This window comes from Orycteropus afer, unplaced genomic scaffold (assembly GCF_000298275.1).
Source record: "Orycteropus afer afer isolate SDZICR_OR568_19922 unplaced genomic scaffold, OryAfe1.0 scaffold00025, whole genome shotgun sequence".
Classification (NCBI taxonomy): domain Eukaryota; kingdom Metazoa; phylum Chordata; class Mammalia; order Tubulidentata; family Orycteropodidae; genus Orycteropus; species Orycteropus afer.
Window position 1 is genome coordinate 4289889 of NW_006921612.1, and position 13884 is coordinate 4303772.

Here is a 13884-nt window from a genome sequence, read left to right on the forward strand (position 1 = left end):
GACTAGAACTGCCCCATAGGGTTTCCAAGGCTGTAAATCTTTACAGCAGCAAATTGCCACATCTTTCTTCCACCTAGTGGCTGCTAAATTTGAAACTTCAACCTTTTGGTTAGCATCCAAACGCTAAACTGCTGAATCACCAGGGCTATATATATATGTGTGTGTGTGTGTATGTATGTATACACATAAACATATGCAATCAACTTTTATGAAGCATCTACTCTGTGTTAGGCTTTGGTCTAGCACCTGAGAACACCAGAACGAACAAAGAAAAAGTCCATGTCCTGATGTATACACATACAACCCCATCAGGACATGGACTTCTTTAAATGTGTATGTGTGAATATTGGGCAGACAATGGTGAGTTCTATAGATGTCTCCTTAACATTCAATGTGCAGGTTGGCAACTGACCCATCTCTAGGTGTAGGCCCTGAATAATCCAAGCCAATTGTAATAATCCCATTCCCTTGTCAGTGATGGCAGAAACCCAAGCTTCAGTGGATGGATATCTGCTGGGAGCCTTTGGGAAAGTTTTCTTTATTCTAAAGAGAGTGCCTCCTCTTCCTTTTGATATTTTGGTAAAGGTGAGGCCCGGTCCTGTTACAGCCATCCTGCTACCAGATACAGGACAAGGCCAGCATGTAGAGGCAGCAGAGCTAGAACACTGCAGACAGAGACAGGACCCTGGATCAAATCAACCCTGAAACCCACCTGTCCTGTAGCCTAAAATAAGCCCCAGTTGTTTAAGTGAGATGGTTCAGGTTCCTTGATCATTTCAGCCAGGAACATACCAGGCTCAGCCCACAGCATAGACAGTGATGAGATAGAAGCAAGTCCACAGCTTCATTTTGTAGGCCTCTAATCTCTGTGAGGGATTTGTCCATTTTGAGGGCAGTGTGCGTTTTTCAGGAAGGTGATGATTTGTTTTAATCAGTATTTTGGCACATTACTTTTATGTATAGAAGCTAGATTTCAGAGGAAAGACTAGAGAGACATGAGTGGGCTTTTATAGTAAACCAGGCTCCAGATACCCTGTAGGTCACCCCTCTGGGCCTCCCAGAGTATGCTCTTCTCTAGGGATGACGGCCTTGGGCAGTGCAGTGGGTGGAGCAGCTCAGTTTGTATTCTCAGTGCTGTCCACACTCTGAGATTGAGTGTGGATTCATAGCCAGGAGCCACAGCTTAAAACCCACAGGAGCAAAGAGGGGCAAAGGGTTAGGGAGAAGGGGCTCCAATGTTAACTAACATAAAACAGCCAGAGCCTTTCCTGTCTCCCAAATATGAGTCCACAGCTATTGTGCTCCTAGCACTCAGTGAGTCCCTCTCACTTTGAAGTGAGGCTCTTCCCACAGCTGCAGGCTATGTTCTTGGCTCCTGCTCAGGGAAAGGGGGCTATGAATCTTTCATTGTTTATGCCAGCACCGGATAGGGCTACTGGCTTCCTTCTCAGAAAACCCTCAGCTGTTAGAGCCGGTAAAACCCTCAGAGCTCATCCAGGCCAAACCCATCTACCTCACACATGGAGAAACCACTGTCTGCAGAGGGAAGAGCTGCAGCTGGGCAATCAGCCAACTGGGAAACATCCAGGCCACCCCATTCCTCCCTTGTTCCCCCAGCTGTGGCCAGTGTCAACAGTCATAGAAAGTGAGAGAGTGGGGGTCCTTAGACAACACTTGGTAATTTTGTTATGTGTGAAAATTGTATTGTGGTTATGGAGACACACTCTGAAATATTTAAAGTACTTGCATGTATGGCATTAACTTCTAAAAGGGTAGCAAAAATAGTAAATACTAGGTATCTGTTGAATCTAGTTTGTGGGTATTTGCAATATATTATCATATTCATTTTACTTTCTGTGTGTTTTGGGGAAAAAAATGTAAATAGTCTTTTAAAAAGAACATTTAAAGAAAGAAAGAAAGCACCAAGGCCAACAGTTCTCAAAAGCAGCTAGTGTTCTTTGAGACATATAAAGGTGTCCTGTGACTGAAAGAATGAGTCCCACGCTCTCACCTTCCCAGACTGCAAACTAGCCCAGGGAGTAGGAGGCTTGGAAGTCAGGCAACATAGGCTAGATTCTGGGTCTCTAACTTCTGGGCCAGTAGTGGGTCTGTCCCATGAAGGAAGGTAGGGAGAGTAAGCTACGTGGATGTGGCCATGGGGACACAGGCCTGTGTCTATGGGCAAATATGGGGGTCCCTCTCTCACCAGGCTAGGCAGGATGCCAGGACCAAGAGTAGAACCTTTAGAAAGTCATCTCACCTAGGCAAACATTCACTATAAATTTCTGTTTTTCAAATAGTTTTATAGACAAGATGTCTTCCAGCTTTCTCGTGGAGGATCCAATGAGGTGTCCGAGTATTTAATATAAACATTTGGAGAGCACTTCTATGTGCCCAGCAGGCATTGTGCTAGTCACAGGGTACAAAGATAAGATGTGGCTCCAACTGTCAACAGAAAAGACAGACACACGCAAGATTTAATGATGATGATGGTCTCCACAGAAGAGAAGGTCTAAGTCTGGTAGAAGATAGGCTGTCCCATGTCACGGTTACAGCATATGATAAACCAAAAACCAAACCCATTGTTGTCAAGTTGATTTCAACTCATAGTGACCCAAAGGACAAAGTAGAACTGCCCGCATAGGGTTTCCAAGGCTGTAATCTTTATGGAAGCAGAAAGCCACCTCTTTCTCCCATGGAATTGCTGGTGGGTTCAACTGAGTGCTTTAACCACTGCACTACCAGGGCTCCTTGTTCCTGCTCCTAACGGGAGATAAATAGGCTCATTTCCTAAATATTGGTGTGCCTCTACTATGTGCCAGGCACTGTGGTAGCTGCTGGGAGACAAACCTGGCCCCCATGGAGCACACTGCAGCACAGATGACTGTGAACAACATGCAGTGCCCAGCAAAGGCAGCGTGGGGCAGCAGAGAGCAAAAGGACTCTGGAATTTCCAGTTGTTGTTGTTATGTGCCCTCAGTCAGACCTGACTCATAGTGACCCCTCCTTGGGTTTCCGAGGCAGTATCACTACGGAAGTAGATTGCTCAACTTTCCTTCCGAGGAGTGGCTGGTGGTTCCGCCTTCTGGTTAGCAGTCAAGTGCCTTAGGCACTACGCTACCGGAGAGTAGGGCTCAAATACTGGCCCAGCCAGTCTGCCACCTGCAAATGGGAACTCCTAGATAAGCTCTCTTACTTAAGCTCTCTGAGCCTCAATGTTCTGACAAATGTGCCAATGGCTGTCATTGTCATTGTCATTGCTAGGTCATCAGGAGGTGTGGGTTCTCTGCCTGCACATCCTGTGACTGGGCTCTGGTCAACTGGCTAAGAAGGTTTGGTGTCTCCCTGAACTCACTTTCCATGTCTGTCTGATCTCAGGAGCAAAATGTGGCTGATGTTCATGGGGATGAAAAGTAGATTTGTCTGCAGTCCCTGACTTTGTTGGCTGTCAATCAGATTCTTGGGAAAGATGGGTAATGCAAGGGGTAGGAATGGCTTCAAGGCACTCCGATAGTCATAGTATCTTTATCCTATTTAGAAAGCAGAACTGGCGTTGTTTTTAAACATACACACACGCATACACACACAGCCTTACACTCATGCTTCTTTGTTCTCCTGAGGACATTCATTATGTGCTCCTAACTTCATGAAAGGTGGAATGAGGTGTACCTCTCATTATGCTGTGACTTTCAATCTTTTAGAAAAACCAAGCGGTTTCAATGAATATTTGAAATGAATAAGCAACTGTTTGCAAAGTACTTTCAAGAGGGTAAGCCCTGGGCTTTGTTATAATTCACTGCCACACCACATGTGTAAGTGATGGGAAGCTATTATGTGGGGCCATATTTCAGTCTAATTTCTAAAGCCTCAGCTCTGACTCTGTTAAGCGCAAACCTTTAGCCAGAGTGGGTGGTGGTGGTGGTAGTAGGGAGTGGACAGAGGGAAGATGAGCACAGACACAGGATCAAGGGTCCTGGTTCCCACTGCCACCAATGGCTGTGTGACATCTTTGAGGATCCTTTTCTGTGTAAAATGAGAGTGATTGACTCCAGGATCTCCACAGCACAGCTCCTGCCCTACAAAGCCAGAATGCCCTATCCTAAGCCATGCAGGGAGCAGTGCTACCTCTGAAGGGAAGGTGGCATTTCAGCTGGGTCTTGAAGCATATGTGAAAAATTGGGAGGGAGAAAGGCAATAGGAATACCAGGAATCCTGTGTGCATAGGGAAAGCTGTGCTAACTTTCCAGTGTTTGGGATGTAAATAGCCACCTGGTCTGCCTGACTGTTGGGAGGAGGTGGGACATGAAGCTGGAGAGGTACTTTGGAGTCATACTATGCAGGGCCTTGAATGTCATGCTTGGCAATCTGGCCATTACCCTCTGACTGGGGAGAAATATGGGAGCTTTGAGTAGGAAAGGAAAGGGATGAGATCTAACTTGCACCTTCCACAACTCTGCTCAGGTGCAAGGTGTGGATGGTAGCTATGAGGTTACCATCATCTGACTGGGTTCCATGCTGGAATGCTCCCAGGGTCTCTAGTTGGGCCTCCCATGGGGCCAATGCTCCAAGAGTCATGTCAACCCCACTCTGCCCAATCCAGGAAGAAGCAAGTAAAGCCCCTGGTTTTGAGCAACAGCTCCCAACAGTTTAGCCAACATATGCCCAAGCAGAAACCCGGCCTGTATATATTAATATTTGCTCCTTCTCTTCAGATCTGGGCTGCCACTGTTGCAAGCACAGATACCATTTTCCTAGCCAAGCCCTTGTCAGCAAGCATAATATTTTGTTTTTTGGGGAGAAGGCATGAGACTGTCAGCAAGCCATCTGGGGCTGGTCTTTCTCTCTCACCTGCAGCCAAGCCTTTTCCTTAGGAAGTGGCCCGAGGTTGAGCTGAAATGACAGAATGGCAGTGGAGACAGCATACCTTGCTCCTTGCTTCTTGGGGAGGAGGACTTTGCCCCTGTAGGGAAGCCACCCCAGCCTCCTGACACACAAGCTACATGATCCCTCGGGCCCATGCTGCAATCCCAGACTGTAACCATTGGCAAGTTTCTGTGCCAGGGGTCTCTTCTGAAACTGGAGCAATCACACTTTTCTGGTGGGTTGATGAGAGTGTGAAATAAAACTGTGACTACGGCCCCCCTTCGGGCTGGCTAGCTGGCAGCTTAAAAACAAAGAAATGACTAAGCACAGAGCCTTCTAATTCTTGTTTGTTTTTTTTTTTTTCCCCTTTTGGAAACCCACATCATTCCTGTAGCTATATCTTGGGCTTCTCTAATTGCAGAAAAGCACTTAGAAGGAGCTTCCGCCTCAAATTATGAGTACTAGTGAAGTCCCCTTTTAAGTCATCTGGTAAAATGCATTCAAATGAGCTCGCCTCACAGAGCTGCTTTCTTCCAGGGGAAGAGGTAAGAGGTCTCCCTGGAACCACCCCCTGTGCTTTATCTCCTCAGGAGATGACAGGAGCCTCAGCAAGACATTTCGTTACCCCTTCTTGGTAGAGTAGTGGAGAGGAGAAGAGCTGGGTTTGCCTGGATCTTAAGAGAAGCAGATAGTCCCTTCACAGCTAGGTCTAGGGTGAAGCAAGAGCCCCTTACTTCAAAAGCATTCCTCACAAGTCCTGGCATCTGTCTGAAATCCTGCAATTAGTTGTTGTTGTTAAATGCCGTTGAATTGATTTTCAAGTTACAGCAATGCCATATGGCAGAGTAGAACTGCCTCATAAAATTTCCTAGGCTGTAATGTTTACAGGAGCAGTTCCAGTTCATCCAAGCTGGAGAAGAAGATATGAGGGAATGGTACCTGGGATGGCAAAGATTTAATAAGACTGCAGATGAGAGGAGTCAGGAACAGACAGGCAGAAGTGAGTTTCCAAAGTGAGAGCTGGGATTGTAGGAACCTGATGGAGGAGCCAGGAGTTGAGGGTTCTCAGTAGGAAAGAAAAAAAGGAAACTGTCAGACCTGGGACATTGGGAGGGGGCACAGAAAGGAAACCTCTTTACTGTTATCCCTGTAATTTCTCTATGGCGTGAGAGCAGACCTCCCTCTCTCTAAGGTGGGCCCCACAGGGTTGTGTCTTTTTGCCTAGCCTGTCCCTGCTGTTTGGAATGTTGGTTCTGCTTCCTCTTCCAGGAGGGTGCTATTTAATCTTCAAGACCTGAATTAAATGATCATTTCCCATAGCCTTGTGTTGTGGCATAGCAGTTAAGGCATTTGGTTGCTAAGCAAAAGTTCAGCAGTTCAAACCCTTCAGCTGCTCTATGGGAGAGAGTTGAGGCAGTCTGCTTCCATAAAGATTTATAGCTTTAGAAACCATATGGGGCAGTCCTACTCTGTTCTAGAGGGTCACTATGAGTTACAGGGTCACTATGAGCTACAGGATTACTATGAGTTGGAACTGACTCAGTGGCAGTGGATTTGTTTTTTGACTTTAGTGTTGGCAAACTTTTTCTGTAAAGGGTCAGACAGTAAATATTTAAGGCTCTGAGGGCCATATGATCTCTGTTGCAACTACACAACTCTGCCAATGTAGTGTGCAAGCAGCCACAGACAATAAATATGAAAACAAATGAGCATGGCTCTGTTCCAGTAACTTTATTTGGGGACACTGAAATTTGAATTTCATTATACTTTTCATGTGTCATGAAATATAATTCTTTCCTTGTTTTTTTCACAACCATTTAAAAATGTAAAAATCATTCTCTACTCAGGAATTGCACACACATAGGTGGCGTCCACCAGTCTGTCCACCTACTGTCCCACAAGCCATAGACCACCAAACCCTGCTCTAGCTTCTTGCTACTCAAAGTGTGGTCCTTGGACCAGCAGCATCAGCCTTATCTGGGAGCTTGTTAGAAATGGAGAATCTCAGGGGCCCTGCTGATTCAAAACCTGCAAGTTAACAAGATCTCCAGATGACTCATATGTGCTTTAAAGTTAAATATATATATATATATATATATATGCCTGAGCATCACTTTCAGAAATTCTCATTTAAATTATAAGCAGCCTGGACATAGGGATTTCTTAAAGCTCCCCAGGTGGTTCAAGTGTGCAGCTAAGTTTGAGAAGCAGGACCAAGAAGGACTCTCCAGGGAAAGAGGGCTGCCCCTCCTACTAGTTTCCAAAGCCCCCTGGTCACTCCTCTATGACAAAGCACATCACCATATATCCATTATTTGTCATAATCTAGGTCCCATCTAGGACCAAGACCCTGTCTAATCCCAGTTTACAAAGGATCTGAGACCTTTCGTAAATCTTACCATCTGTGGGACTCAGTCTCCTCCTTACAATGGAATAGATGAACTCTGAGCAGCCTTTATGGCTGTAAACACACTGTTCTCTGACCACCCTCTCCTCACACCAGGTGAATGGCAGGGAAGGTGGCCTCTCCACCCAGAACTGTCCTGTCCTCTCAAATGTGTGAGCTTCTTCCCACTCCAGACTCAGAGCCCTCTGGCCAGGACAGGTTCCAGGGCTTTCCAAGGACTCTGAGGTCATAGAGGGACAAAAAGAAGGAGTAACCCCCCATTCATTTAGCCCCCCTGAGGCCAAAGGACACACAGGCTACACCTAATAACACAACATTCCCCTCTTTCCAAATACCAAAGCAACCCTGAGGGAGGCAGCTCCTTCTCCCTCCTGCAGAGACTCACTTGCCCACCTCAAACTTCCTCCCTCATTCCTCTGCCTTTGATGGTCACTAGATCTAGTATTCTCCTCTACTCTCTTGGGGAGGGGCACAGCATTGGCCCAGGGTCCTGCACCCCAAAAGGACGATTCTGACTCTCCTCTCCAATGCCTCCTATAACATAACAGTCTCTCTCACTCTTTTAGAGTCTCTATGAAGTTGTGCTCCTCCTAGAAGTGCACAGGGAGCTCTAGGTGCCTCAGCAGAGGATGGAAGGACAGAGCTCTGGATGGGAGAAAGGTGGAAAGCCAGAGAGAAGGGCCTGCCAGAGCCAACTCTGTGCCAAGTCTACCTGCCTTTGGCTGTGAAGACTATACAATACCCTACCCCTTATCCCTCTCCCATCTGCATGTCCAGCCCAGATCTATGAAGGCCGGAGTGGGCAACTATTCAACTTATGCTTCCCAGCACAGAATAATAGGAATAGCTACCATTTATTGTTCAATCACTGCATGCCAAGCCCTGTGCTAAGCACCATGCTTCTCTTCGGTATTTATTATATCCCCATTTAATAATTGGGTTTTCATGACTATGACTTTTCAAAAGCAGATCACTAGTCCTTTGTTCCAAGATACTTCTGAGTGGGTTGGGTTTGAATTGCCAAACTTTTGGTTAGGAGCCAAGTGCTTAATCATTTCCAGCATCCAAGAACTCCATTGAATAACCAGAATAAGGATCAGAGAGGTTATCAACAGGCTTAAGTTCACTCAGCTAATAAAGCAAGTGGTAGGAGGAAGGGAGTGGTACAGAAAAGAGTTTAAGCTACAATACATCTTAGCATCCTCCTCCTCATCTCCTGGGCTTCAAACCCAGGTCTGTCTGACTCCACTCCCTTGGGGCTTTGGCAGTAGGCCATCTGGGCTGTGCCCAGGATGGTCCATTCAGCTGATAACTGGAAGATATCTATGCTAGAAGGAACTGGAGGATGGGCATTCCCATACTGAGGAGCTCAGTACCTCTCATGAGCCCTTCACTCATGGGCCCAAGCATATACCTCTGCCCTAAGGCCAATTAATACCGGAGGGAATGCATGGGTTTTGAGATCATCAGACATGGAGTCAAATCCTGCTCTGTGTGACCTTGGGCCTCAGTTTCTTCATTTGTAAAATGGAGACATCTATCTAGCAGGGTTGCCAGAAGGAATAGAGAAGTCATGAAAAGGGCCCCACACAGTAATAAATGAATGGTAGCCATGCTGCTCAATGATCCCTGCTCTATGAATTCATGCTCCTCCTGGAAGTGCACAGGGAGCAAGATTTTCCCCATAAGGAAATCTAACGAAAGAATCATCACCAGCACAGAGCCTCCTGGTATGTGGCAAGTCTGCTTGGCGGGGAACCCTGCACATAAGCCCTTCTTTAATTAGCTCCCAGCTAAAAATACTGCCCTCCTCCCCTGCACACCTACCTCCTGGCCTGGCAATGGGACATGTCTGAGCCACGTCTTGGGGTGACAGCCAGCCTTGACAGAACCTACTATTCGGATAGGGTGCACAGAGCAGGAGGCTTTATTGAAGGAGATACAGAACTGGGCATGGGCTCCCACTGCCACCCAGACTACAGCCTCCATTTAGCTCCCACCCCACAATGCCTCATGGCTGTTGGACACTCTCCCTTCACATAGGCTTCTGGACTGTCAGCAACACAAAGGAGTCTTACCCAGCCTTGTCAGAGGTGCCCAAGAGGGCCTTCACAGTTCTGTTCAGGAAAGGAAAGGGGAGCAAAAGGCAGCTACCCTCAGGCAGTCACCACCATGCCCATCACACTCATCCATCCATGTACCAGCCCAGTCTTTCTCTGCTAGGGATGCCCCTCATCACTTGCAGCTCTGGAGCCGGGTCCTGTGGTGCTTCTCTTCAGTCAGGAGGGGGATGAAAGTATCACTGTGGGAGATCTTCAGCCGGCTGCTCCACCCAGGCCCCTCCATTCCTGCAGGCTCTGGTCGGAGGTTGTCCAGGTCACTCCGGGAGCCCCCAGTCTTACCCTCTCCTCCGCTGTTGGAATTGAGCTCCATTAGCTCCAACTCATGCTTGGCTGCTGTCTCCAGGACCCGCTGCTTGTTGTAGTACCTGACGAAGTTGTTAATAATGGGGTGGATGGGCAGGGCAATGGCAATGACCCCACACAGGAAGCTAATGGCTGCGTTGAGCTTGCCCAGTGTGGTCTTGGGGTAGATGTCACCGTAGCCAACGGTCGTCATGGTGATGATGGCCCACCAGAAGGACTGAGGGATGCTCTTAAATAAGGTCTCGGGGTGGCTCTGCTCCATGGTGTAGCCCAGAGCGGAGAAGACAAAGATGCCCACCGCCAGGTACATGAGCAGCAGCCCCAATTCCTTGAAGCTGCGCTTGAGAGCATAGGTAAGGGTCTGCAGACCCGAGGAGTGGCGGGCCAGCTTGAAGATTCTGGCGATGCGCATGATCCTCAGGGCCTGCACCGCCTGCTGCACGTTGGTCAGCTCCATCATGCGGGCACCCAGGTGAGTAAGCGTGAGGCTAACGTAGAAGGGCAAGATGGCCAGCACGTCCACGATGTTCATGAAGGACAGGGCAAAATGCAGCTTGTTGGGCGAGGAGAAGAGGCGCAGCAGGTACTCCAACGTGAACCAGCCTATGCACGCGGTCTCTACGTTCTCCAGCGTCGGGTGCTCCACGCGGTTGCCGTCAGCGTCCAGCACCTGCAGCTCGGGAATGGTGCCCATGCACATGACCACTGATGAGATGAGGATGAGCAGAAAGGACAGCACGGCCACCACCCGCGCCGGGCACGACGACTCGGGCTTCTCCAAGAACTTCCAGACGCATTTTTGGCAGCGCCGCCAGCGGCTCTCGGCCGCGTCCACGCCCAGGTCGTCCAGGATGAGCTGCACACGGCGCGCTATCTCCTCCAGCTCCTCACGCTTCTCGCTCAGGTGACTCTTACAGCAGTCGTCCAGAAACTTGAGGTCCACCTTCCAAAAGTCCATCTCATTCTTGAAACAAATAGGGCAGATACCCTTCTTCATGTGGACCTCCCCAAAATAGTACACCTCGATGACACACTTGAACGCGTCAGGGTCTCTGTCAAAGTAGAACTCCCGTTTCCCGGGGTCGTAGTCGTCGCACAAGGAAAAGATGGTGTCATAGCCCCCAGCCAAGCAGTTAATTAACTCCGCCAGCCTGGTCTCGGGGTACCGGCTGAGAAGGTCTCCGTACAGCACCTGCCGCACACCCCCCACATTCACGACGATCTCAATGTCCTCGCCGGCTCCGGAGCCCTGGCTGCCCAGCTCCGGGAGGCTGCACTCTCCGGACCCGTCCATTCTCCTGGCTTCTACCCTCGCAGCCTAGGGTTGTGCGCTGGATCCCACAAGTGCGTGGCCCTGGGGTAAAGTCTTATGGCTCCCGCCTGCCAGGAAGCTGGGAGTCACAGCGGGCAGCAGCCGGCTGGGGAGCGCCGCGAGGGAGGCATGCAACAAGCGGCCAGGTTCCGGGCGGGCATCGGAGGGCTGGAGCGCACCCACACCCACCTGGCGGAGGGGGCTCACCCTTGGCTCTTGGGCTAACCGATCCGCGGCTTCGGCTCTACCTGGTGCTGGAGTGGGGTCCCTTCATGGTCCGCAGACACTGCCCTCCTCCCCGAGGCTCTCAAGAAGTGGTGGGTCTGTACCAGAGCAGCACAGGTCCCCGCGTGCGCCTCCGGCGGGTGAAATGTCCCGGAGCTGCCGGACCGACACCTTCCTCCGAGGTGTGCGGAGAGCTAACTCGAGCTTGCTGTGCCGAATCCTTTTCTGAACACAATAGGAATTCCAGCCTGACGTCAAGAGCTTTTCAAACTATACCCTCTTCTGGTGAAATTCTGCAAGGCACGAGCGGCAGCGGAATGGGTTAACCCTTGGGCAGATAGGCACAGCTGCCGCGTTGCAGCCACTGCCACCAAGCAATTGCTAGCCCCTGCCCGGGACCGCGGGCGGGCGCGGGGTCACTGGCGGTGAGGACCCTGGGTTTTAAACTGTCGGATCGACTGGAGGCTGGAAAGTTTCTCTCTTAACTGCTTTTTCAGGACGGTCAGTGGTGAAAGAACGCCATAGCAGCCTGTTGCTTGTTAGAAAAACTTGCCCCGGGAAGCCCCTTCAGAGTCTGCTCCTGAGTCCGCCGTCTCTCCTCTGTATTTTAGATTCTCGCCTGTCTTTTGCTGTGAAGTGCAACTCCTGCGTCATTCTTCACTCCTCACAGCTGGCCGGATTTCACTGTCAGTGGACCTGCCTCACCTTCACCTGAACATTGTATAATGCGTGCATCTTCTTCATAAAAGAGAAGAATTTGCTCATGGTGACACAGTGAAATAGAAGTAGAGCCTAATTCAGAACTCTAGCACTGTCCCTGCTAATTGCCCCATTCTGTTCAGGTGATTTAAATTCTACCTTGAAGTACTTGCACTGCTTCCTACTGTTCTGTGTTCAACCTGGCTCAATACCACCATAACGATCTTCCAGGGCCCTGGACTGGAGACCTTGAGTCTTCATGGCTCCTTCCACTTTCCCCACAAGAACTCTAACACCAAGGCCAGTCTCCATGCATAGTGTTACATACGTCCCCTCTCTTCCATCCTTGCTGTCACAACTGTCTTTCAGCTGCCTGAACCATTGCAACTAATCTGAATTGACTTCATTTAAAGTATCCCTGTGCTTCCAGTTCACCATCATCAATATCATCAACACTGCAAATTATTGAGCATCTTCAGTTGTGTGCAGTCTGTATTAAAGAATTTGGACAATACAGGGTTGAAGTTTTAAAATCAAGGTCATGCCCATTAACAGATCATGAAATCAATGTATTGGGTCATTAGCAGTTTTTTTTTTTTTTTTTTCTTTAATGAAATAGTATTAAATTGAATACACTCACTCCTAACTTACCAATATGGTTAGGTTCCAAATACCAAATGGTTACATGAAAATCAGCATTACATGAAAATGGAGGATGGCCACATCAGGTCCCAAAACGGAGGTTGACTATATCATTACATAACTGCCAAAACATTGAGAATCATGACCCAGCCAAGATGACACATACCATAACTATTATGGCCAGGGTTACTCTCAACTCATTCCTTGGTGTTCATTACTGCCAGATGTATACCATTAATGCACAAAGTCGTTGGATAGTACTACTGTCATAAATGTGAAATATTAGATAGTAAATATCAGTAGTAAATAAGTGAAGAATAGGTATAATTTGAATGCATCACAAATAGTAAATGTCATTCACTAAAACTTCCTTTTACAAATTTTATTTTATTTCTATTTAAAATCAACCTTTGATATGTGACTAAAAATAAACACATAAACAAATCCATTGCTGTTGAGTCAATTTTAACTCATAGCTACCCCTGTGTTATGGAGTAAAAATTGCTCCATGGGGTTTTCTTGGTTGTAATCTTTACAGAAGCAGATCACCATGACTTTTTTTGTTGGATGAGTTCCAACAGCCAATCTTTAGGTTAGTAGATGACCACAAACCTTGTTTGTTCCACCTGTTGTTGTTGTTGTTAAGTGCCGTCGAGTCGTTTCCGACTCATAGCAACCCCATGCACAGCAGAACGAAACACTGCCCAATCCCGCGCCAGCCCCACAATCCATGCTATACTCGAGCCCAGCATCTCAGCCACTGTATCAATCCATCTCCCTGAAGGCCTCCCCCTCTTTCGTCGACCCTCCACCCTACCAAGCATGACATCCTTCTCCAGGGAATGGTCCCTTCTTACAACATGACCAAAATAGATGAGACGAAGTCTGGCCATTCTTGCTTCCAAGGAGCATTCTGGCTGCACTTCCTCCAAGACAGATCTGTTAGTTCTTTTAGCAGTCCATGGTACTTTCAGCATTCTTCGCCAGCACCACAACTCAAAAGCATTAACTCTTCTTCGGTCTTCCCTATTCATTGTCCAGCTCTCACATGCATACCAGGTGATTGGAAATACCATGGCTTGTGTCAGGTGCACCTTAGTCCTCAAGGAGATATCCTTGCTCCTCAGCACTTGAAACAGTTCCTTCGCAGTTGACTTCCCCAATGCTACACATCGTCTAATGTCCTGACTGCTGCTTCCGTTGGCATTGATTGTAGAACCAAGCAACGTGAATTCCTTGACAACCTCAATCTTCTCTCCATTTATTGTGATGCTACTCATCATTATTGTGATGCTTGTTCCACCTAGGGA

The 13884-nt window shown here is 48.2% G+C and overlaps 1 protein-coding gene across 1 annotated transcript; it reads right to left on the reverse strand.

Annotated features, from left to right (window-relative positions):
* Positions 1-9505: 9505 nt before the first annotated feature.
* On the reverse strand, positions 9506-10990 carry KCNF1 (potassium voltage-gated channel modifier subfamily F member 1). Its single transcript, XM_007935091.1, has one exon. The coding sequence runs from the start codon at positions 10988-10990 to the stop codon at positions 9506-9508; it is 1485 nt and encodes a 494-aa protein (XP_007933282.1).
* Positions 10991-13884: the final 2894 nt, after the last annotated feature.

What these genes read in the sequence shown, in the direction of transcription:
- KCNF1 (XM_007935091.1), bottom strand. Translation starts at nt 10,990, where the DNA reads ATGGACGGGTCCGGAGAGTGCAGCCTCCCGGAGCTGGGCAGCCAGGGC.